The sequence below is a fragment of the Oryx dammah genome, unplaced genomic scaffold, assembly GCF_014754425.2.
Source record: "Oryx dammah isolate SB20612 unplaced genomic scaffold, SCBI_Odam_1.1 HiC_scaffold_14, whole genome shotgun sequence".
NCBI classification, from domain to species: domain Eukaryota; kingdom Metazoa; phylum Chordata; class Mammalia; order Artiodactyla; family Bovidae; genus Oryx; species Oryx dammah.
In genome coordinates, this window is record NW_024070198.1 from 33,895,416 (window position 1) to 33,920,104 (window position 24,689).

Genomic DNA, 24,689 nt, shown 5'->3' on the forward strand with positions numbered 1-24,689 from the left:
CTCTTTTTGACAGATACTCACACCCACATGTTCCAGAAATGCTATTTGAGTACTTATCTAAATAGACGAGTACTTGTTGAAAATAAAAATGTTCTGACCGAAAGAGCAGCACAGAGAAGATGATTTCATCCATTGAGAGCAAAAGAGAAAAAATAAATTAAAAAAAAAAAAGGATTTGGACCAATAATTTGTATACGTGGCAGATTCATGTTAATTGCTTTTTTATGTGCATAATGACTATTCATATAAAAGAAAATATAGGTAAAGCAAAACAATGTTTAATAAAAATCAGAATAACCATTTTGGTGGAGTTATGATTAGAAATATGTTCCCAAAAATTACATGAAGGCAAAGGACCAAAAGCCTTCAAAAATACCTTGGTTCTATTTCTTAAACCGAACAAAGAGGAGTCTTGGATGAAATCAAGACAGCCCCAAGCCAGGAGTCAGGAGACCTGGCTCTAACAAGCTACCTCTGATTGGGTAACTTGTGTGACTTTGGGCCCGAATTTCCTCACCTATCAAGAAATACAGCTGGACTAAAGGACTGCACAGAATCTGAGGACACAGTCATTCCTGTTCTAAGCCTAGGGATACGATCCTCTGCTATAGTTGCCAGCCGATCCTGGGACTCATGCAACTTTCTTTTTCTTTTTTAAAGGTTTTTTTTTTTTTTCCCCAATGTGGACCATTTTTAAAGCCTTTATTGAATTTGTTACAATACGGTTTGTTTTGATGTTTGGATTCTTGGCCAAGAGGCATTGGAATCTTAGCTCCCTGACCAGGGACTGAACCTGCAGCCCCTGCATTGGAAGGTGAAGTGTTAACCACTGCACTGCCAGGAAAGTCCCAATCCTCTTTCCGGTAACTATACTGAAGAATTCCTTCAATGTTTACGGTAACATACTTTCAAAGCAAGCCCTTTCAATCAAGGGGGTTGGGGTGCCTGTTCTTACCCCAGGCCACCTTCCCGATGACCTTCGTAGGGCAGGGTAGGTAAGAAGAGCGAAGGACCTGGGACTCTCTTAGTGGTCTACGATTGTGCTTTGTGTGGTAGCCCTTGGCCTACCCAGGCTGCTGTTATTTAACAAGAGGGCAGATAAACCCACGTGCTAAGGATCTGATCATGTGTATTGAATAAGATGCACTAATACATTTCTTTCTTTCTTTTTTCCCAATGGTCAGAATCCAATTTCTATGCAAATGCTTTTGGGTCATAACATTCTTATTTTTAACAGGTATAAATCTACTTTAACAGGAAGATTTGGAATCGCTGTTATAAATGACACAAAATTCCTCCAGAGCAGAAGAGGCTTATCTCATTCTTAGGTGCTGAGACTGGCAGGGCTTCAAGGCATGTGTTCTCCAAGGATGGGCACAATCCACAGAAACGGAGGCAAACCTCTAGTCCATGTCCTAATGCCCCAGGAAGGAGCGGGAAGGAGAGCTTGGTGCTCTGGGTTCAGAATCCCTCTCAGTTCATCGTGAAGTGACCTACTCAATGTTATTTACTAGAAGAAATACTTCAATTGGCCACTGCTTTTATTTGGAGGGAAGTTGGTTTTCTTTGGGTTCCTATAGGTCAGACAAGCCCTTGTCATCAAAAATCACAAATCCCATGGTGTATGGACAGCTTGTCCCCATATTTCTTCAGATCTATCCTTAGGTAACAAGAGAGGTTTCTCAGATTGCCCCATACAAACATTGACCCATTGCCCTGTTTTTTCTCCCTGTGTTAATCTTCTGTGCATATTAGATATATTTGTACCTCCATTTATTGTCTATCTACCCCACTAAAAAATAAAGTTCCTAACTGCAAGGAGATCCAACCAGTCCATTCTGAAGGAGATCAACCCTGGGATTTCTTTGGAAGGACTGATGCTAAAGCTGAAGCTCCACTACTTTGGCCACCTCATGAGAAGAGTTGACTCATTGGAAAAGACTCTGATGCTGGGAGGGATTGGGGGCAGAAGGAGAAGGGGACGACAGAGGATGAGATGGCTGGATGGCATCACGGACTCGATGGACGTGAGTCTGAGTGAACTTTGGGAGATGGTGATGGACAGGGAGGCCTGGCGTGCTGTGATTCTGGGGTCTCAAAGAGTCGGACACGACTAAGCGACTGAACTGAACTGAACTGAAGGATGTTGAGTATGTTTTGTTCCCTCTGTATCTCCAGTGCAAACAACACGCATTGTAGGTGCTCAGAAAATTATCCATTTGATGAATAAATGTCAGAAACCCTCCAGGTGGGAGACTTCCCCAGCAGTCCAGTGGTTAAGACTCCACCTTCCAACCCTGGGGGAGTGGGTTTGATCCCTGGTTGGGGGTGTGGCCAAAAAATAAAAAAATACATAACCAACAAGGACTTACTATAAATAAATAAATAATTAAGAAAAAAAGAAAAAAAAAATCCTCCAAGGGAATAAAGAATAGTTGAGGATAGCAAGGAATAATTTAAGAGTAAGCATAAACCACCACATTCGCCCAAGGCACAGTGGGGATAACTTTTTAACACACAGCAATATCAGTCACATCATCACTAAATGTGCTCACAGTTTAACCTCTATGCCCAGAGAGGGGCCCTTCTGATGTAACACGTTATAATTCTTTTTCCTTCATTTACCATCAAAATGCACAGTTGAATGTCCAATTCTCTTTCTTTTCTTTTGAAAGAAGGGAGACACCTCTCTCTGCATTGCCTTTAGTGAAGGCTTCTCCACACATCACATTTGACAATGAAAATGCCTTAAATAGGCCTACTCTTGACTCCGGCTACCAGAGTTTCTCAGCAAGGAAGGTACCTCCCTAAGCTGCCTTTGAGGAATGAAGGAATTCATGTCAACACGTGGCTGGGGCACTTACTGCCAGAGCAGAAGGCTTCTTTAGGGCTGGAAGACATCGGCTGTGCGCAGAGCTGGCAAAGGCAGTCTCTCCCATTGAACGTGACTCTGTCTCCGGGTGGAAACGGGCGCCTGGAAAGACATTGCCCTCAAGGTTATTGTGGCAATTTCATCCCTCTCCCTCACCCCTTCTGCTTTGCTGCCCTCCAGTGCCAATTCATTACTTGGAGGAGCACCAGCCAAAACGTCTGAAATGCAGTCTGAACCAAGCCGGCCAGCTGGATCCAGTCCAAACAAACAAAAGTGCCTCATTTTAAGAGGAAAGAGTGCACAGCTTCTACAGGCAACCAGATAGTAAATGAAACCATTTACCTCCACTGCTTAGTGGAGGGACGTTCCAGCAAGCCATCCAGCAGGGCACACGCAGTAAAATTTTCCACTTCCAAATTGAAATACTACCATGAAGAAATGTTTGAAATGTCATGAATTTCTATTCAAGCTTAAGGCGCCTCCAAGAGAACTGGTCATACAGGGCAAACATTAACTCTTCACATTTCCTATACCTAAATGATAACGATGCTGAATTAGACATTGTTGTTCAATGGGCAAAATGAATACCTCACATTGCTAGGGACTCAGTCCCTTATAAACCTGGATTAAATATGAAAATGCTGTAAATATCCATTTAAAAATTAGTATTAACTTCCTTTCAGAGATTATTTCCTTTTACGTTAGTGAAAGTGAAAATCACTCAGTCTTGTCCGACTCTTTGTGACCCCATAGCCTATACAGTCCATGGAATTCTCCAGGCCAGAATACTGGAGTGGGTAGCCTTTCCCTTCTCCAGGGGATCTTCCCAACCCAGGATTCAAATTGGGGTCTCCTGCATTGCAGGTGGATTCTTTACCAACTGTGCTATCATATCTGTTTAAAAATTAGTATTCGCTTCCTTTCAGAGATTATTTCCTTTCACATTAGACATTCATCAATAAATAACAGCACATTTTTTCAAAAACATTGCATTCTGCAGGTATGTTATATTTTTTCTCCTCCCAGCAGGCAGATAGCTTTAAAAAAGTAAGTCATTAATTAATAGCCATATGACAGTTTCCATGCCTGCTCACTTGCCATTGGCCAATTTGCCAATGATCTTCAACATGAATTTTCATATGTGTGATTCTGTCAATTAGGAAATTTAAAATTCATAAGCCAAACATCCTCACCCATCTGAGTCAGAAGGACATTCAGGCTTCTGGACATGAATTTTATGTTCACAGGTACTTTAAGTTGCCCTTCATCACCTAACGGTGATTAACCGTCCTGCACACACAGGTAGTAAATCTGGGTTTAAAACAACTCCACAAATATGCTTGGTGCCAGTCCTCGAGGAGAGTTTTCAATCACACCCCCAAATTTTAGAAGTGCTGGGTTGAGGCGGTCTCCTGGTTCCATGTTATTTTCTACCACTCAGATAAAGCCCAGAGAGGGTAAGTGAGTTGCATGGATTGACCAACTAGGGAGAAACATGCAACAGGCATGTGTGGGTGGTGTCCACCAACCCAGAACTTGCTCTCTCTTCAACAATCAAGGTCACACTCTGGGGGGTGCCAGCCAGCCTATCAATTCACACTCATCATTTAAAGCCAAAAAAACCTCCAGCCTCCTCTGTAACAAGGCCATCAGGAAGTGAAGGGTCTGTTGACATAATAAGCACAGTTTCTTTGCCTCTGATCAGGGCCAGCACCAGAAGGAGGCCAGCGAGGCACTCAGGATACAGCATTTAAAGAGGTCCCCACTCTCAGGAGGACCGCATGACCTGAGAGTGAGCACCCCCTTTAAAGTATGTGCCCAGGCAACTCCCTGGCCTCATGCTAGTCCAGACCTTGTCTCTGATTTAGGCTTATATTTCTAGACTTGAACCCCACACAGATCCACCATGGAACAAACCAGAGCCCAGTTCTCAACAAGGGACAAGGTGCTCGGAATTTTGAATTCTGTTATTTCATAAATGATCCCTTTCATTTTCCTAAGTCCTCCACCTACATGGGTTCACTTCCTTCTGTTATTTGCATGAACGTTTGTGGTAGAAAGAGAATTGGATTTAGAGTCTGAACATGTGAGTTCAAACATTGGCTTTGTGATGCGAAGGACTGGGAAAATCCCTTAGACTCTGGGTCTCAAAGTCACTCATAAGTAGGAATAGGAATTGCTGATTGACCTCACAGAATTGTTGAAAGGGTTAGATTAATTTCTACATGGATGCAATTTGTAAGCTGTAAAGGTGGCCTCCCAAGCAGGAAGAATTGGTGACATTAGGCAGCACCAGCAGCTTAGACCATCAGTAGCAGGTACCTCTCTGTTGGCTCAGACTTCCAGAGACAGGGCTATAGCTGATGAAAGTTTGTCCATCGTTAGCAACCTGAAGCAATGATCTCTCAGGGCCAAGATCAGGAAGGCTCTTAGAGTTTACCTGAGCCAGGGCCTTCTAACCTTTAAAAAAAATTTTTAATTGTAGGATAATTGCTGCTTGATTTTGTGCTGGCTTCTGCCACACAATCATGCGAATCAGCCAGAAGCATACATACATATATGTCCTCTCCCTCTTGAACCTCCCCCCCGCCACGCCTCATCCCACCCCTCTAGGCTGTCACAGGGTACCCCACTGAGCTCCTTGTGTTAATACATAGAAACAGATATTTTTAAAAAGACCCTTCCTAAGCTCCAACCTGGTGTTATGTGACAACCTAGAGGGGTGGGGTGAGCTGGAGTTGGGGGGGTAGGAGGGAGGTTTAAGAGGGAGGGGACATATATACTTACGCCGGATTTGAGTTGCTGTATGACAGAAACCAACGTAACATTGCAAAGCAATTATCCTCCAATTAAGAAAAGAAAAAAAGAGACCCTCCCTTGGGGATTCCAGTGACCACTCAGGTTTAGGGAATCACTCTTATCTAGTCCACACCCTCTCATCTTACAGACAAGACAACTGTCGTGGAAGAGTCAGCTCACAGAGGTCTCAAACCAGCCCAGGAAGGAAGGCCAGAAACAGGGCTTCCCGAATGCCAGCCCAGGGTTCTCAACCAGACTGTGGGCGGCAGCCTGAATAGGGAGAGGTCAAAAGGAAACTTTGCTATTGATTAAATACAGAAAAAATTCAGCTCATTAACCCAGAATTTTAAAATTATGACTTAAAAATATATAATTGAGAAATGACCTAATAGCTACAAAAAGTTACTAAAATAATTTGATTATGAATATTTCATCTAAATCTTATTATGATTCATCCAATGAGTATTATCCAGTTAATTAATTGTATAAAATCAAATTTACCCTTCTAGAGTTTACATTTCTCTGGCCTAAAAACAGGAAATACTGGAAAATAAAATGAACTGAACTACAGTTTTTACAAAAGCATAGCAAAATTGAACACATATGATCAACATCATACCAAAAGGCATGGAATTACTTGATCAGTATGGGTCAACTAGTTAAATACCCTCTTCTCTCTGATTGACCATTTTAATCAAGCTGCTTTGTGCAATAAAGATTTAACCTTGATTGATGATAGCTGCCTAGAGAGGAGGGGTTGACAGCTTTTCCCCCCGAAAGATCAGATTGTAAATATTTTTTTAGACTGCTCAGATCATAAGGTTTCTATCTCAACTACTCTACCACTGTCACTTGGAAGCATTCATAGACAATATATAAACAAATGGGCATGGCTGTGTTCCAATAAAACTTTATTTACAAAGCAGGTCTAATTTGATCCTTGAGGCCGTTAGCTCTCCCTGGCTATAGAGCAAATGAGATAATTTTACACACCCACACCCACACACACGTAAGAGCTGATACTTTCAAATAAGCCATCTCTCCCCATGTTTCCACTGCTCAAAATGTCTCAAGACCTGGAGCTGCTTTCAGATTCCGCTCCCAGCCACTTAAGATCAGTCACACTATTTAGTGGACGACATTCCATATAAAGTTTCCTAACTAAATGACTTTTTAACTAAGCCTGATAATACAGTAGGAAAACAAAAACATCTAAAGGTGCATCAGAAAAAATATATACAGAGAAATATACGATATCACTTATATGTAGAATCTAAAAAAACAAAGTGATACGATCAATTTATTTACAAAAACAGAAATAGGCTCAGAAATGTACAGAACAAACATGGTTATCAAAGGGGAAAGGAGAGGGGAAGGATAAATTAGGAGTTTGCAATTAGCAGATACAAACTACTATATATAAAATAGATAAACATAAAGGTTCTACTGTACAGCACAGGGAACTATATTCAATATCTTATAATCTATAATGGAAGAGAACATGAAAAATAATACATATAATATAAATAATAAATATAGTATATATGTACAACATAAATAATACATATATTATATATATATATAAATATATGAAGAAAGTATGTTAGTAACTCAGTCACGTCCAACTCTTTGTGACCCCATGGACTGTATGTAGTCTAGCCTGCCAGGCTTCTCAGTCCATGGAATTCTCCAGGCAAGAATACTGCGGTGGGTTGCCATTTCCTTCTCTAGGGCATCTTCCTGACTCAGGGATTGAACCTGGGTCTCCCGCATTGCGGGCAGATTCTTTACCACCTGAGCCACCAGATAAATAATATATATAATATATAGAGATATAACTGAAACATTTTGTTGTTCACCTGAAACTAACACATTATAAATCAACTAAACATCAGTAAATATAATTTTTTTTTTAAAGGAAAAATGTTTTAAGACTAAGTACAACTCAAGACCAAAGCACACATTCCAAGCGCTGATAGCAGAATCCAACACTTCCCTGTTGGGGGAAGCCACACTTACTTGCAGATCGTGCAGGCAAAGCAGTTGGGATGGTAGGTCTTGCCCAGGGCGGTCACCACCTCTCCTTCCACAAACTCCCCGCAGCCATGGCATCGTGTGCCATACATCCTCTGGTAGTCCAGGGTGCAGAGATACTCCCCGTTCTTTATGAAGAAGCCCCCTTGGGCCAGGTCACAGCCGCACACTGTGGACAGACAAGTTCACATCTGGTCACAAGCTGCCAAGCTACTGGGCAGCATCGCCTTCTACCACATGCTGCTAAGTTACTCTATGACCTCAGCAGTATGGGGTTCGGGGTGGGGAAGACTGGTACAAAGAGCTATTTATTGTTGGGCTCCAAGTTCTCTCTTGCCTCCCTCCCCCTTTGTTTCCCTTCCCTTCGGGAGCTATGCAATATCTCATGCAAGTAAAATCCATTGGCTAGGTCTCAACAGCCTTTGAGATACATCTAAGATTCAGAGATAATCAGTCTTTGATGGAAAGATACCTTTGGGTCATGCTGTCTCTAATAGGAACAAAACTGTCTCTGGCAGTGCTATTTAGGAAAGATAGACACTGCTTGCCCACACAACTGCTTGGTTTGGCCTAAACTGTTACTGAGCTGAGTAATAAATTCCCACTCTACCAAAAGCAGGAGCTGAAATGTCCAGTGTCTATTTTTTCACACTCTGGAAATACTTTCCCATAGTCGTAAAACATTCAGGCGTTTAATTTTCTCTTGGTGCAGCAAATAGGATAAGTCCATTATTTATATATTAAAGAGAGAGAGAGAAATGAACAAGCCACAGAGGAAAGAAAAGGGAACATGTCCAAGATAAAACTGTCATTCCGGACCTCAGCACATGCAAAAGAGGCTGCTTTGCCGTGTCTGGATTTTGGCACCTCTTTCAAACCTGCACAGCTGTGGAGCATGGAGATGGCGTGAAAAAGTAGGTCCTGAAACACCAGATCTGCATGTTCAGACAAGACCAGAGCAGGACTCAGCAGCTTGTCCAAAAATAAAGCCAAAGGCGGCTCCTGGGAATAAAGACTTTCCATTGACAAATGACCGGGAAGTAACACCAAAGCTGGAAATCTCTGTTCTTAACCTCTGTATTCCCAGGGTTGGTTGACTCCTATACAATTCAGATCCTTAGGCAAAGAATCCAGGATTCATCTTGATTATTCCCGCCAGCAGCTGGAATAGGCTTTTAGCTGGGGTAAGGATGAACTGAATTCAGTCACTAAATAGTTTTCCTAAGGACTTGCTAGAACATATCCAGGGTTCCTCTGGTAAAGTTCCCATGACCCATGAAAGCATCTAGATGAACTAGTGTTGAGCACAGTAAGATTTTGATGGATTCAGATAGAAGCTTACACTCCCACTCCAGCTCGCAGTCTCTACTAATTGCAACTACTGAAGATATTCAAGGCAACACAGAAGCTACAACAAGCTTTCCACTGTGGGTTCATCTGTCTAAGTCCACACTCTACAGCTATGACCTTCTTCTTTGCAGTTTATAATCAAGTAACCCAAGATGATGGCCTGGGTCCATCATGCTGAAAATGACCATACAAACTCTGCTGTGATCACATTACCTGGAAACCAGCTCATTTACCACCTACGGCCTCCCTAACTTGCCAGTGCCCCCACTGTTTCCATTCCTGCCTTTTCCTACAAAATGAGTCCTGTGGGTCAAGGCAACTGAAGTTGGGACTAACCTCGCTCTAACTGCAAATTCCTTCAACAGCAATAAACAGAATCCTGAGGGTCACAGGACACCTTAGAGATTTTTCTTCAGTATTTTTCTATGTATTTTTTAATTTTCACACAAGACGACAAGGCACTTTATGGGTAAGAGTCTTCAGCTTTACTTCTTTTGATTTGTAGAAACCTCTAACCACCGAATTTAATGTAAGGCTGGGAACCAATTTTTTAATTAAACTGAATCCACTTCAAATTTGGCAGACTCCTACCAATTTCACTCCTTAGGGTCATGAAGTAGTTCCAATGACTCAGTTGCTCTTCCAAACTCGGGTCTTTGTCAAAACCATGACAGGTGACAAAATAATGCATTTGGACTGCTAATAATTTCCTTTCGTTTCTCCTCCAAACCCCTAAGGTAGACAGAATGTAAAAGTTCACAGATCCTTTCTAAAAAGCTCTGGTGGCAACAGGGTCATCCTTATGCTCGTGCAGATTGTAGGGATGGCTTCAAAGCTAATTCTAAATGTTTTAGAAATCCCTGTACTCACCGCTTCCTTAGGGTATCTTTCCAGGCTCTCTAGTTCACATGCTTTTGTGAAATTGACATATGCTCTCCTTTAATAATAAAGTCTTAGTTTGTATGAACATAATATAGCCTTAAAAATGATTTTGTAATTACTGTTGAGAGATGCCAAACTGCAATCAAACTGCACCCTTTGCAGTCTGATTTGGCTTGGTCCTTAAATTCAAGGCAGTGGCTCAAATGTGCTTACCAAACTGTACCATCGTTTCTGGCGGTTTATACCCGAGGAAACTAGCATCTGAAAACAGACTCACAGAGGCAAGGGTCACGAAAGGCATACACAGCGAGCAGTGGGAGGGAAGGTCCATACTGCTCAGACCTAAAAGTACTTAACAACACATTACATTTCCAAAGAATGGACTAGTTGGGCCGTAATCTCCGACCTTTCCCTCTTTCACTTCTCCGGGTGCACTCGCCTATCCCTCCTCCTCCTTCTCCTCCTCACACCTTCTCAGTCTCCTTGGCCACACCCTTGCTAAGTCACTTCAGTCGTGTCGGACTCTGTGCGACCCCATAGATGGCAGCACAGCAGGCTCCCCCATCCCTGGGATTCTCCAGGCAAGAACACTGGAGTGGGTTGCCATTTTCTTCTCCCACACCCTTACAGGCAGGTAACTCCCATGGACATCACCTTCTTCCTCTAAAATATCAGGCCTCCCTGGAAACACGGCTTCCCAGGTGGCGCTAGTGGTAAGGAACCCGTCTGCCAACGCAGGAGACAAGAGACGCAAGTTCGATCCCTGTGTTGGGAAGATCCCCTTGAGGAGGGCACGGCAACCCACTCCAGTACTCTTGCCTAGAGAATCCCAAGGACAGAGGAGCCTGGAGGGCTACAGTCCATGGCGTCACAAAGAGTTGGACACAGCTTAAGTGACTTAGCATGCACACACACTTTGGAAACAGATCTCATCCACTCTTAGAGTTTCAACTATGACCGCAAAGGATTCTCAAATCAATGTCTTTTGTGACATCTTCCCCAACCTGGGCACAGACAGCACACTTCTCTGAACACAGCATCATCCAAATGAACTCTATTCTCTCAGCTTCTCTGCCATCTCTTCTAAAACGTTCTGCTAGTCCCTCTTCCAATAAAATGGTAGCACTATGCATTCTCCCACTCTTAAACCCAAATTTTCAACTGGCCATGAAATCCAATGTGTTTTCCCAGGAAAACATTTGTTTGATCCATTCCCTCCTCTGCCTTCGTACCACCTCTACTCAGATCCTGGCCTTTAGTATCTCTTGTACGAAAATAGTTTTATTATAACAGTATTTGTACTGGCAGAAAAAAAAGAAACAAACAAACCTGGGAATAACTCAACTTTCCATCAGTAGAGCAAGAGTTGGATAAATTATGATATATCCAGTCTGTGGAGTTTTTTTTTTTTTTTTTTTTTAGGAATAGGTCAGATCAATATCTGTAACCTAGAGGTCTGTCCATGATATATTGTTAAAAGAAAATTTCACAAAGAACTTCAACAATCCCATTTTTCAAAAGTCTACTTATGGTTTTACAAACAAGGAAAAGTGAGTTAACACAAACATAGGATATTAATGGGTTATCTCAGCAGGATGAATAACTATTCACTTTTTATTCACATACCTATGTGTCAGTTCACTTTTTAAAGTTATTTAATTTTGCCAAACACACATAACATAGAATGGACCATCTTAACCATTTTTAGGTGTACAGTTCAGTGAGATTTAGCACATTCACCTAGCTGTGCAGCCATCATCCAAAGGACATCTTTCACCCTGCAAAACTAAAACTCTAGACCCATAGAACAGTAACTCCCTATTCTCCCTCCCTCCCTCAATCCCCTGAAAACTGCCATTCTAGCTTCTATCTCTATGAATTTGACTGCCCTTGGTGTCTCATATAAGGAGAAACTCACTTTATAATATGTTAAGAAAAATGATCAAAAACATGTCCGAAAGGTGAAGGAAAGAAACAGTTTCTCCAGTGTCATGCTGGAATTTTAACAGCTCACACAGAATTATTTCATGACCCAAGGCATTGGATCTGTGTTTGACAAGATCTTTACCTGGGTTCAATCTGTGGGTTGGAAAGATCCCCTGGAGGAGGGAGAGGCTACCACTCCAGTATTCTGGCCTGGAGAATTTCATGGACTGTATAGTCCATGGGGTCAAAAAGAGTCAGACACACTGCGTGACTTTCACTCTCATTTTACTGCTAATTAAAAGCCCAGACTTTGAAAGTTAACTCTAACTTGTAGGCTCTTGTCCAGTAGATGTGCAGATGACTTCGGTCCAGGTTTATGATCCCGTTCCCTGTTAGACGGCTAATCAGTTTTATATTTAACCTGGGCACCTTATCCTACACCCTCTTTTTCTTTTCTCTTTTGGCCTCATTGCACAGCATATGGGATCTTAGTTCCCCCAGGGATCGAACCCACATACCCTGCATTGGAAGCACAGATCTTTAATCACTGAATCGCTAGAGAAGTCCCTGACATCCTTTCTTGAACACCTTTAAACCCATTCCTTTGGTTCTCCTTTGGCTTTACATTCTACTAGTTCCCTCATTGGACTTCCCTGGTGGGAGTTGACTAAATCTCTGGTTAATCTTCATTCTATATTGGTGTGAGAGTCATATATTTAACTTTTTGAAAATTATACTTTGACAAAGTGTAATTAACCAAAAATGAAACCCCAAAATTAACCAAAAATATCTAAAGGTAAATTATATAAAAATTTTTAAAGGTGGGGAGGGGTGCTTCCCTGGTGGCTCAGTGGTAAAGAATTCTCCTGCTAATGCAAGAGACACGGGTTCGATCCCTGATCCAGGGGAATTCCACATGCCAAGGAGCAACTAAGCCCATGTGCCTCAACTGTTGAGACTGGGAACCTCACCTCCTAAAGCCTGCACGCCCTAGAGCCCACGCTCCTCAACAAGAGAAGACACTGCAAAGAGAAGCCTGAGCACTGCAACCAGTAGCCCATGCAGCAGTGACGACCCAGCATGGCCAAAAATAAATTAAAAAAAAATTTTTTTTAAACTAGAGTTTAAAAATAAAAGTGACTGTAAAAAAAAAGTTTTTAAAGTTCAATCTGTTTATATTAATGACTTAGCAAATACTTTTAACTGGTGGCACAAAGCAAAACTTCAAAACTTCCCACTCAAATGACCACACAATCCCAATTAGGTCGAACTTCAGTAGGCTATCTTTAGGTTTTTACCTTTGGATCTCTATTTGTCTCTCCTTTGATTAAAAGTTAACATATGCCTAGGGAAAAGAATAGATTCCTTTCATTAAAAAAAAAAGAGCTGCCAGTGAAAGAGAATTAATTGCTTTCTTCTTGATGATCAATTATTTAAAACATGTCCCACTCAAGGCCTGCCTGAATCTTGCCTCCTCTGTTATCACTAAAGCACAGCCACAAACAGTCATAGGTCTTGTAAAAGTTACACTCTTGAATTCATTCTCTACATTCCAATGAATACCAGTAAGTAGTTAAGTAGGAACATGTACATCAAAGCAATTTAATATAAAAGTTGTGAAATTAATAACAGCACATTTTAAAATCTTACATGTTAAAAAAAAAAAAACAAAACTTAACAGGAGCTTGCCTGTGTTGTAAAATACCACAGAACAGGAAGCGCACGAAGCACGGGGGTGTCAGATTAAGGGGGAAAACAGTGTCGTATTTTAGTGGCGTGAACAGGGTTGTAGTAGCAATTATTTCTTCAACTTTCTAAAAACAGAAGTTACGTTTTAGGTTGCAACAAAACTCATTTCAGAGACATTCCGTCTGTCAACTAGTTCATACTGCCAGAAATTTAGGAGCATAGGTAATACTTCAAACTCCACCCAAAGGTTGCTTGGAGGTGAAACACAAGACAGCTTCTTCATCTAGATCAGGAGATTGGACATCTCTGCTGTCTCATTGTCGTTTTAATCAATTAATCAGAATGAGAGAGGGAGGGATGTCAAGTCAACATTTTCAATTTAGCTTTGAGCAACGTTAAGAATTCTTGCTGGGGGCCGGGAGCCTAAGGTGGGTTCTTTCCTGTCTTTTCTAGGGCAGGCGCTGGCTTTGTGGTTTGGCACTTTGCCAGCCAGTCAGCTCATCACAGCTCTTCTGAATCTGCCCCAGGGAAGTGGAGGCCCTGCATGGCAGGACCTGGGTTTCACCTGCTCATTTCAGGCGTTAAGGACCATGTGCTTTCTGCCCCTGCCTTCCTTCCTCCCCCCTTCCCTCTCTCTCTCTTCTTTCTTATTTTTTACATTATCTTTTTTTATTTTTTCTTTCAGTTTTATTGATACAATTCACACACTCCACTATATAAGTTTAAGGTGTACAGCATAGTGATTTGATTGACATACATCATGAAATGTCTATCACAGTAAGTTTAGTGAACATCCTATATCTTATATAGATATAAAACTAAAGAAAGACATTTTTTTCTTGCGATGAGAACTCTTTACTCTTTTAACAACTTTCATATACAACACACAGCCATGTTGATTATATTTATCCTGTTATATTACATCACTGGGCTTCCCTTGTTATTCAGCAGTAAAGATCTACCTGCTAATGCAGGAGATGTGGGTTTGATCCCTGGATCGGGAAGATCCCCTGGAGAAGGAAATAGCAACCCACTCCAGCATTCTTGCCTGGGAAATCCCATGGACAGAGGAGCTTGGTGGGCTATATTCCATGGGGTCACACAGAGTTGGACATGACTTAGTAACTGAGCACGCACGCACGCACACATATTGCATCACTAATATTTGTCTTATATCTGAGAGGCTGTACCTTTTGAGTGCCTTCGTCCAATTTCCCCCCACCCCTCCCCTCACCTCTGGTAACCACAAACCTCATCTCTTTCTCTATGAATGTGTTTGTTTCTGAAGCACAACTGACTTACAACACTATCTTAGTTCCTGGTACACAACACTGTGATTCAATATTTCTATACATTTCAAAATAATCATCATAATAAGTCTAGTTACAATCTGTAACCACACAAACATATAATTTTTGACTATATTCCCCACACTGTACATTTCATACTGGTGACTCATTTATTTTGCAACTGAAAGTTTGTAACTCAATCTCCTTCACCTATTTATCTTCTCCCCTTCAACCCTCCCCACTAGCAACCACCTGTTTGTTCTCTGTATCTATTTATGACTGTTTCTGTTTTGTTATCTGCTATTTGTTCATTTGTTTTGTTTTTAGATTCCATGTAAAAGTGGAGTCATTACAATATTTGTTTTCTCTGACTTATTTTGCTTAGCATAATGCTCTCAAAGTCCATCCACATTGTTGCAAACGGCAAGATTTCAGTCTTTTTATGGCCAAGTAATATTCCACTGTACATATATGTACCACACCTTCCTTATCCATTTATCTATTAATGGGCATTTAGGCTACTTCTATATCTTGGCTACTGTAAATGCTGCTGCAATGAAAAGGGTACATGTATCTTTTCTTTTTTTAATTGAAGTATAGTTGATTTACAACATTGTGTTAATTATTGCTATACAGCAAAGTAATTCAGTTATGAGTTCATGTATCTTTTCTAATTAATGTGTTTGTTTCTTCAGATAAATACCCAGGAATAGGGTTACTGGATTGTATGGTAGACCTATTGTTAATTTTTTGAGGAACCTCCATATTATTTTCCATAGTAGTCACACAATTTACATTCCCATCAACAGTGTACAAAGGTTCCCTTTCACCACATCCTAAAAGGGCTCTGTGCTCTAGAAGTTCTACTTTACAGGTGAAAACCCTGCTCTGTCTCCCCTGGGTCAGCACTGCCTCCTCCTAGGCTGCCCTGTGCCGGAGCAGGGGGGTGGGATAGACACAGGGTATGGAATTCTCAAACTCCTCATGGGTGGATTTGCACCATACTCTTCCTCCATCTTCTGCTCAAGCTAAATTTTTAAAAAAGATTATTTCACCTAAGATGTTATTCTACTCATCTTCTCAAACCCTTTCTTCGTAGTAAATCCAAAGGCAGACTTTGACATAGCAAGCCACCTCCAATGCTACCTTACAGTGTGGGGACTCACTGAATCAGACTTTGCCCTGAAATCCAGAGCAGTGTGTTTGAAAGTACCATGCACTGTAGCTCCAAAGTATGACATGCTGTAGCCCAGAGCTCAAAATAGCTGAACAGAGACTCATAAACAATAATAAGAGGGGGCAGCTTCCACCAAAAATAACTATTAGCTAATGCATCATCCTGGAAGCAAATACTAAGCCTCAAAACATATTTAAAGAGCTTTTCACACTCATTTCTAAATGTGCCTCAAAATCTATGATTTTCCTGGGAAAAAAGATAGTTAGGAGTCCAACTAGATGACAAAATGAGACCCCAAGGTCAGGCATTTGAGGTGTGGTATTAATTCAGAGCTTGAATTTACAATAATAACAAAAGAGATTTGATTGAAAAGGAATCAGTAGGACCCTCTTTTATTAATAAAATCTTCAACTACATAGTAAGTTTATTTTTAATGCTTGTCAAAGAAATTCATGTGCAAATGACATAATTATAACCAGCTCAAGTAACAAAGATATCATCCAGAATAATACCTCTCACTGAATGTATTATTTTGTTTTTGTTTGGGTCCATAACACAAAACAAGTATCAAAGTCTTCTCTGATAGCATAGATTACTTAATAAGCAGGAAGTACCATGTATAAATGCTGAAAATGTACACAAGGAAGAAATGAAAGGCTGGCCAGATTTAATAGGGCCTTGCTTATCCTAGGTAAAACTACCTCAAGTAAGCCACCCATTGGAATTCTGGGCCCACAGGTAAATTTTCAGGTATATTCTGTCCTAACTTTCCCTGTTTCAGTCCCCAGAAAAAGTTGGGCCATGAATCTTTGCCTTTTACAAGCTCCCAGACCCCAAGGACACAGCCTCAGTGAGAGTTCTGTGTGTCTATAAGCTGACCCTCTAGGAAATAGAAAAAGGTAAGGATGCATTGCTATTTTTACCAGCAACCACAATAAGTAATTAGCATCTGGCTTCTCCCACTCAGTCTATCCGGCTCACATCCTCTAAATTAACATGGTAAACGCCCTCCTTCTTCACTCTGCAAACACTTTGATCTTGCATGGACGGTTCTGGCATCTACCAAACATTCATTTGACTCTTCCTGACCATCAGTGCTTTATTCCAGCCAAACTGACCCTCCCATCCCCCATGCCCAATAGACACCTCCTCCCACCTCCTGCCAATGCCCTTGACAACCCCAACCAGCCTCCCTGGCCCCACTCAGGTTCTACCTTGTGATGAAGCTGCTGGCTTCTTCCAGTCCTGGCCGGCTCTGCTTTCTCAAGGCTCTGAACAATGATTAACATTTGATTCTTAATCTGTGTTACTTTATACTGCCACCAGGATTTTCTCCTTATCTCAATTGCAAACTTATTGAAGGCAAAACCCACTTCTTATCACGATACTTAGAGAGATGGAAACTTATTATTGTCCCTTTCCACCTATTCATACCGCTTTAAACCAGGCTGGCATCCGGACTGTGTGGGTGGAGCCAAGTTGTTCTGGCACAGAATAAAGAGAGCCAGTAATCCTGCCTTTGCTTCTGAAAGTACCTAGTTAGCATCAAGATAGTGGTGCCAAGGTAGCAACTCCACCCTCTCTCAACTTCTTCAGTCTCCTGAGACTCTTCCTTCACAACTGAAATTGACTACAACTCAACAACTCTAGAGATCATTTTAATTCGCAAGTGTAGGGTCAGACTATGCTCTGCTTTGTGCTCAGTAATAACCAAAAAGGTCTTGATCACACAGAATAAGACTGCAATGGTTAAGTGTTCCATGATTTGAGGTGCATGACAAGAAACTAGAATGAGATTACAGGGTAGCAACAAGAGTAATCTTGTCTCTAAGAGAGAACATCTGAAAAAAGTAGATGGAATTGGGATTATACCAAAGAAAAACAGGGCAGGGTAATAATGGCCTTCAAGTGTATGGCAGGTTATTTTAAGGAAATCAATAATCAGCTCTTTTCCATCTAAAGGAGAAATGGGGAATGTTTGCTTTACATGTATCAAGAGATGTAGGTTAGATAAGCCTATAGCTATCACTATAGAGGTGATTACAAATGAGAACAAGCTCCTGAAAGACACTATCTTACATCTATGATTAACAATATTTACGGCAGGTGAGGTGAGATATTAGTCGCTCTTTGCACGTCTGACTCTTTGCGACCCCATGGACTGTAGCCTGCCAGGCTCCTCTGTCTACAGAGTTCCCCAGGCAAGAATACTGGAGTGGGTTGCCATGCTCTTCTCCAGGGGATCTTCCCGACCCAGGCATCGAACCTGGATCTCCCGCATTGCAGGCAGTTTTGTGTGTGTTTGTTTGTTTTTACCATTTGAGCCACCAGGGAAGCTATTTATGGTAGAATAAATGGCTTTCCCATTCAGGACAGAAGGGGACTTATCCTTTTGAATATAGACAAAGTGATAATGTGACTTTCCTGACCTGTACACCTACATCAAATCACAGGGATTACAGTGCAATGGAAAAAAGCATCAAATTTATTATTTTACCAACACCTAAAGTTCCATTTTGGAAGTAAGATATAAACATAAAGAGTTAGTTCTTATAGCATATACATTATATAATACAATTTTACTTAAAAAAAACTATCTAAACACAGAAAACTCTTAATCTGTATATTCAACTCACCCACTCCTCAAATTTCATTCATTTTACTCCACAAAATCTTTGCATTTTATAAATACACATATTCTATGTAGAATGATCCTGATCTGGTAAACATTCTATAAACCCTAGGATGACAAAACTGGTATGCTTTTTCCCAAGCCCTTTCACTGAACCCAATCTTTAATTCTTGAAAGGTACATTGTAATTCATTGGCATAAGTAGAAGCTGTAACCTGAATTTTCTAATAGTTTTAGATAAACATGAAAAATAATTTTGATGTTCATAGGCTATCTTCATGGATTGAATGTTACAGAGGATAATGGACTTTTAGAAGCTATCAAAAGATAGCATTTTTGACACCCTCTAACTATTACAGTCTAACACACGGTTAAGACTCACATTGCAAAGTGGCAACAGTCTCTATTAAGACATAATTCTGTACAAGGATTTCTGCCAATGCTATTTGGAGAGACGAGCTCACATGATCTGATTTTTTTAAATTTCCACAGACATTATCCAATGTTCAGAAATCTTTCTAAAACTATGTGGCTATAAATAACATATAACACTTGTTCCATTTTTGAAATGAAATAAAGTTACTCTAATCAATGTTTAAAATGCCATCTTTCAAATGACAATAGGAATGTTACGGCTCCACTCATTTCTGGCAGGAAACTTGCTTGCCCAAATGAAGGCCAGTGTCAACTCCAGCTACATCCCTGTCTCTACCACTTTGAATAAGGCAGCCCCGACCTCTGACCACAACTAGCATCCTCTTTTCAGTCCTGGGAAGATCTATTATGTTTTTGTTGAGCATCTGTGCTTTATCATACCTTGCCCCCTTCTTGGTAACATCCCCAGGCCATTCAGCTCTACGTGTTCTCTGCAGCCTCAGACTCGCTGCGCCTGTGCTCTGGACCACTCACCTACACCTGTCCTGCTACTAGCCATGGCTCTTCCTATAAGCACATGCTTGCCAGCAGACCACATTCTCTTCAGGGTTAGATACCATATTATATATATATATATATATATATATATATCTTTGAAGCCTCCACAGTCTACCATGGTGAATGGAGAGATGACAGATGCTCTATAAACATTTCACAGGGTAAACATTTGAGGGTCATCAATTGTCCATATTCCCAGGTTGATTTATGCAAAAACATTAAGTGACTTTTAGTAAGAAAAGAATTCAAATCTGCTCTTAGGAATAATGAAGTCCATTTAGTTGACTTTTCATACAAGGAAAAATTAAGTAGTTATTATATTTTCATCCTTTACAGAGTAGAAGAGAAGTTTGAGCTGCCCTCTCTTCCCAGAGAGGTGGAGGTGGGGTAGGGAATCATTTCCTGACCACCTGTCCATCTCCCCACCACAAACACACTGAGAGATCCTTCTGTTACAAGCTTATTTTCACTGGGGCGGATCTTTTCATTTTCCCTGTATTGCACCAATGATAGTTGGTAAGTCATAGTTTTATGATTATTTCAGCGTCTGATTAATATCCTGTCTTAATGCCTTCAGGCTGCTGTAACAAAATACCACAGACTGGGTGGTTTATAAACAATAGAAATTTATTTTTCACAGTTCTAGAGATTGTAAAGTCTAAGGTGAAGTTGCCAGCTGATTCAGTGTCTTGTGAGAGCCTGCTTCTTGGTTCAGACAGCAGTCTTCTCACTGGGTTCTCGTGGCACAAGGGATGACGGAGCTTTTGGGGGTCTCTTAAAAAGGCACTAACCCCATTCACAAGGCCTCCACCCTCACGACATCAGTTCACTTCAGTCGCTCAGTCGTGTCCGACTCTTTGCGACCACATGAATCGCAGCACACCAGGCCTCCCTGTCCATCACCAACTCCCAGAGTTCACTCAAACTCATGTCCATCGAGTCAGTGATGCCATCCAGCCATCTCATCCTCTGTCGTCCCCTTCTCCTCGTGCCCACAATCCCTCCCAGCATCAGAGTCTTTTCCAATGAGTCAGCTCTTCGCATGAGGTGGCCAAAGTATTGGAGTTTCAACTTTAGTATCAGTCCTTCTAATGAACACCCAGTACTGGTCTCCTTTAGAATGGACTGGTTGGATCTCCTTGCAGTCCAAGGGACTCTCAAGAGTCTTCTCCAACACCACAGTTCAAAAGCATCAATTCTTCAGCGCTCAGCTTTCTTCAAAGTCCAACTCTCACATCCATACATGACCACTGGAAAAACCATAGCCTTGACTAGACAGACCATTGTTGGCAAAGCAATATCTCTGCTTTTCAATATGCTATCTAGGTTGGTCATAACTTGCCTTCCAAGGAGTTGGCGTCTTTTAATTTCATGGCTATAGTCACCATCTGCAGTGATTTTGGAGCCCAAAAAAATAAAGTCTGACACTGTTTCCACTGTTTCCCCATCTATTTGCCATGAAATGATGGGACCAGATGCCATGATCTTTGTTTTCTGAATGTTGAGCTTTAAGCCAACTTTTTCACTCTCCTCTTTCACATTCATCAAGAGGCTTTTTAGTTCCTCTTCACTCTCTGCCATAAGGGTGGTGTCATCTGCATATCTGAGGTTATTGATATTTCTCCCTGCAATCTTCATTCCAGCTTGTGTTTCTTCCAGCCCAGTATTTCTCTTGATGTACTCTATATATAAGTTAAATAAGCACGGTGACAATATACAGCCTTGACGTACTCCTTTTCCTATTTGGAACCAGTCTGTTGTTCCATGTCCAGTTCTAACTGTTGCTTCCTGACCTGCATATAGGTTTCTCAAGAGGCAGGTCAGGTGGTCTGGTATTCCCATCTCTTGAAGAATTTTCCACAGTGTATTGTGATCCACACAGTCAAAGGCTTTGGCATAGTCAATAAAGCAGAAATAGATGTTTTTCTGGAACTCTCTTGCTTTTTCCATGATCTAGCAGATGTTGGCAATTTGATCTCTGGTTCCTCTGCCTTTTCTAAAACCAGCTTGAACATCTGAAGTTCACAGTTCATGTATTGCTGAAGCCTGACTTGGAGAATTTTGAACATTACTTTACTAGCGTGTGAGATGAGTGCAATTGTGCGGTAGTTTGAGCATTCTTTGGCATTGCCTTTCTTTGGGATTGGAATGAAAACTGATCTTTTCCAGTCCTGTGGCCACTGCTGAGTTTTCCAAGTTTGCTGGCATATTGAGTGCAGCACTTTCACAGCATCATCTTTCAGGATTTGAAATAGCTTTACTGGAATTCCATCACCTCCACTAGCTTTGTTCCTAGTGACATTCCAGGATGTCTGGCTCTAGGTGAGTGATCACACCATTGTGATTATCTGGGTCGTGAAGATCTTTTTTGTACAGTTCTGTGTATTCTTGCTACCTCTTCTTAATATCTTCTGCTTCTGTTAGGTCCGTACCATTTCTGTCCTTTATCAAGCCCATCTTTGCATGACATGTTCCCTTAGTATCTCTAATTTTCTTGAAGAGATCTCTAGTCTTTCCCATTCTGTTGTTTTCCTCTATTTCTTTGCATTGATCGCTGAGGAAGGCTTTCTTATCTCTCCTTGCTATTCTTTGGAACTCTGCATTCAGATGCTCATATCTTTCCTTTTCTCCTTTGCTTTTGCTTCTCTTCTTTTCACAGCTATTTGTAAGGCCTCCTGAGACAGCCATTTTGCTCTTTTGCATTTCTTTTCCATGGGGATGGTCTTGATCCCTGTCTCCTGTACAATGTCACGAACCTCCGTCCATAGTTGATCAGGCACTCTATCAGATCTAGTCCTTTAACATCACCTCCCAAAGGCCATACTTCCTAATACCATTAGGGATTAGGTTTCAAAATATGAATTTGGGGGGAACACAAGCAAACAGTCTATGATATATCTCTATGAAGGCAGAGATCATCTCTAACTTATACATATAGCTTGATTGTGTATGACTTATTTGTTGAATAAACAAATGTTACCATTTATCCTCAGAATTTATAGTACACCCTATAGGTTAGCCAGGGTTTTCATCATTCATAATCATTTGACTTCAGTATTCTGCTTTGCACTTGTGGACGCTGACAAACCATGCAACAGGGAATTCTAGACCCTGCTTCTTTTGCCCCATTCAGAATTTCTAAGACATATCTCAATATCATGACTTTTTCCATCTCCATATTACTAGTCAGGTATGTTTAGAACATAAAATTTTATATCTACTTTTTAGTGGAGCACTTCTTACCTAAATTCTATATTTAATGCAGCTGCTCTAAAGAAAAGCCCAATTCCTGGGAACTTCATCGGCTGTGAAGGACCATGACCAGAGAATCCTTATCTGGATGGTTCCCAACAGGCCACTTATATACTCCTGCCCCTGCCCATCATCACACCCCCAATTCCAAGCCCATGTGCAACAGAGCAGTGGTCGTCAAATTTGGTGAGCTGGTTGAAAATGCTAGACCCTGATCACCGACATGCTGATCAGGGAGACCGGGGTGAGACCAGGAAACAGAATCATTCACCAGCATCAGAGCTACTCTGGTAGGTGCTTCTTGGACCACACTTAATCAACTCTGCCCTAAATGCTTTTATAAGTTTAATGCCTCTCCAGGTAGCTGCGTACTATACACATATCTCCTGATAATTAATACATCGCAGGAGATTCTCCCTACTTCTCACTAAAGGTTCAACGAATAAAGAGAATCTCCGAGTTTTAGAAGCTTCCAGGCACAGCAGAAAAGCAATTACTGGCTCTTAGGTCCACTGTAAACACTCTTTGCTGGAGGGAAAGTAGGACCCACTCAGTTGCCCTGCACGGGCTATTCAAGGCAGATGATGGGAACCCAGTGGGGACCTACAGGGAAAGGCTAAGGACCAATTTGAATGCCAGAAGGACACTTGAAGTCACCTCACAAATGTCACTTCCATCATGGAGAAAGATGACTCAAATCTCTCTGCCTGGGTTTAAGGTGGATTAGAAGGTTTCAGGGTACTTATCTCATTTGGGAATTGGTTGATCTTATCAACCAAGGAAGAATTCCAAAAGGAATACTACTTTTTCCCTCTAGCTTTCACTCAGTAGATAATACTTCTTTGGTGTGTGTGGTTAGTCACTCAGTTATGTCTGACTCTTTGAGACCCCAAGGACTGTAGCCCGAGAGGCTCCTCTGTCCATGGGGATCTCCAGGCAAGAATACTGGACTGCGTTGCCATGTTATCCTCCAGGGGGTCTTCTCAACTCAGAGACTGAACTCGGGTCTCTTGCACTGCAGGCAGATTCTTTACTGTCTGAGCCACCAAGGAAGCCCAGTACCTTTCTAGACACTATCAAATTCCCTCTCAGATTAAATCAAAGAAAAAAGAAATGACCAAGGTTGAGTCAATTCTTACAGGATACTTTTCAAACTGCAACCAAAATTTACTAATTGAATCTAATTAGTGGCAGGCAAATCTCACCATAGAAGTTTAAAAGTTGAACTACATTTACCTAAGTGCAGTTTTTCTTCTTGAAGGCAAAAGAAGAAGGGAGTGACAGGATGAGATGGTTAGATAGCATCATCAACTCAATGGACATGTCCGACTCTTGTGATAAAACAATGTTCCAGAAGGATTTAGGTGATGAGGGCAATTGTTGTTTGGTTGCTCAACCCCATAGATTGTAGCCTGCCAGGCCCTTTCTGTCCATGAGATTTCCCAGGCAAGAATACTGGAGTGGGTTGCCATTTCCTTTTCCAGGGGATCTTCCTGACTCAGGCATAGAAGCTGCATCTCCTGCGTGGGCATCTGGTTCTTTACCACTGAGCCACCAGATAAGCCCATGCCTTTTAAAAAAAATCAGCTCTCTCTTAATAACTATAATTATTTTCAAAGGCAAAAACCATAAGTCAAAACTTCCAGGGCTACTTCCCCTCTATATAAAGTATCTATAGAAGTAAATAATTAAATAATACAATTCAATTTGAGCTTTGATATCATTTCCTGAACAAGGCCCTGGGGCTGACAGCTATTCTCTCTTTGTTATAAAGATCTTCCGCTTCATGAAATTAGAAGGTTGAAAAAAGGAATGAAGAAAGAATAGTTCTTCACTGTATGAGAGTAATGCTGT

The 24,689-nt window shown here is 41.2% G+C and overlaps 1 protein-coding gene across 27 annotated transcripts in view; it reads right to left on the reverse strand.

Annotated features, from left to right (window-relative positions):
* The window catches only part of ABLIM1 (actin binding LIM protein 1), a 335,325-nt gene that overhangs the window by 127,662 nt on the left and 182,974 nt on the right, over positions 1 to 24,689 (reverse strand). For 25 of the 27 annotated variants that reach the window (XM_040255045.1, XM_040255075.1, XM_040255076.1 and 22 more), the window contains exons 3-4: positions 7,691 to 7,874; positions 2,865 to 2,974 (exon numbers count right to left, since the gene is read on the reverse strand). In XM_040255045.1, the coding sequence (XP_040110979.1) occupies positions 2,865 to 2,974; positions 7,691 to 7,874 (294 nt within the window). Of the gene's footprint in view, positions 1 to 2,864; positions 2,975 to 7,690; positions 7,875 to 7,957; positions 7,993 to 17,232; positions 17,574 to 24,689 lie in introns of those variants that run through there. The other 2 variants (XM_040255062.1, XM_040255056.1) reach the window with 2 other exon arrangements.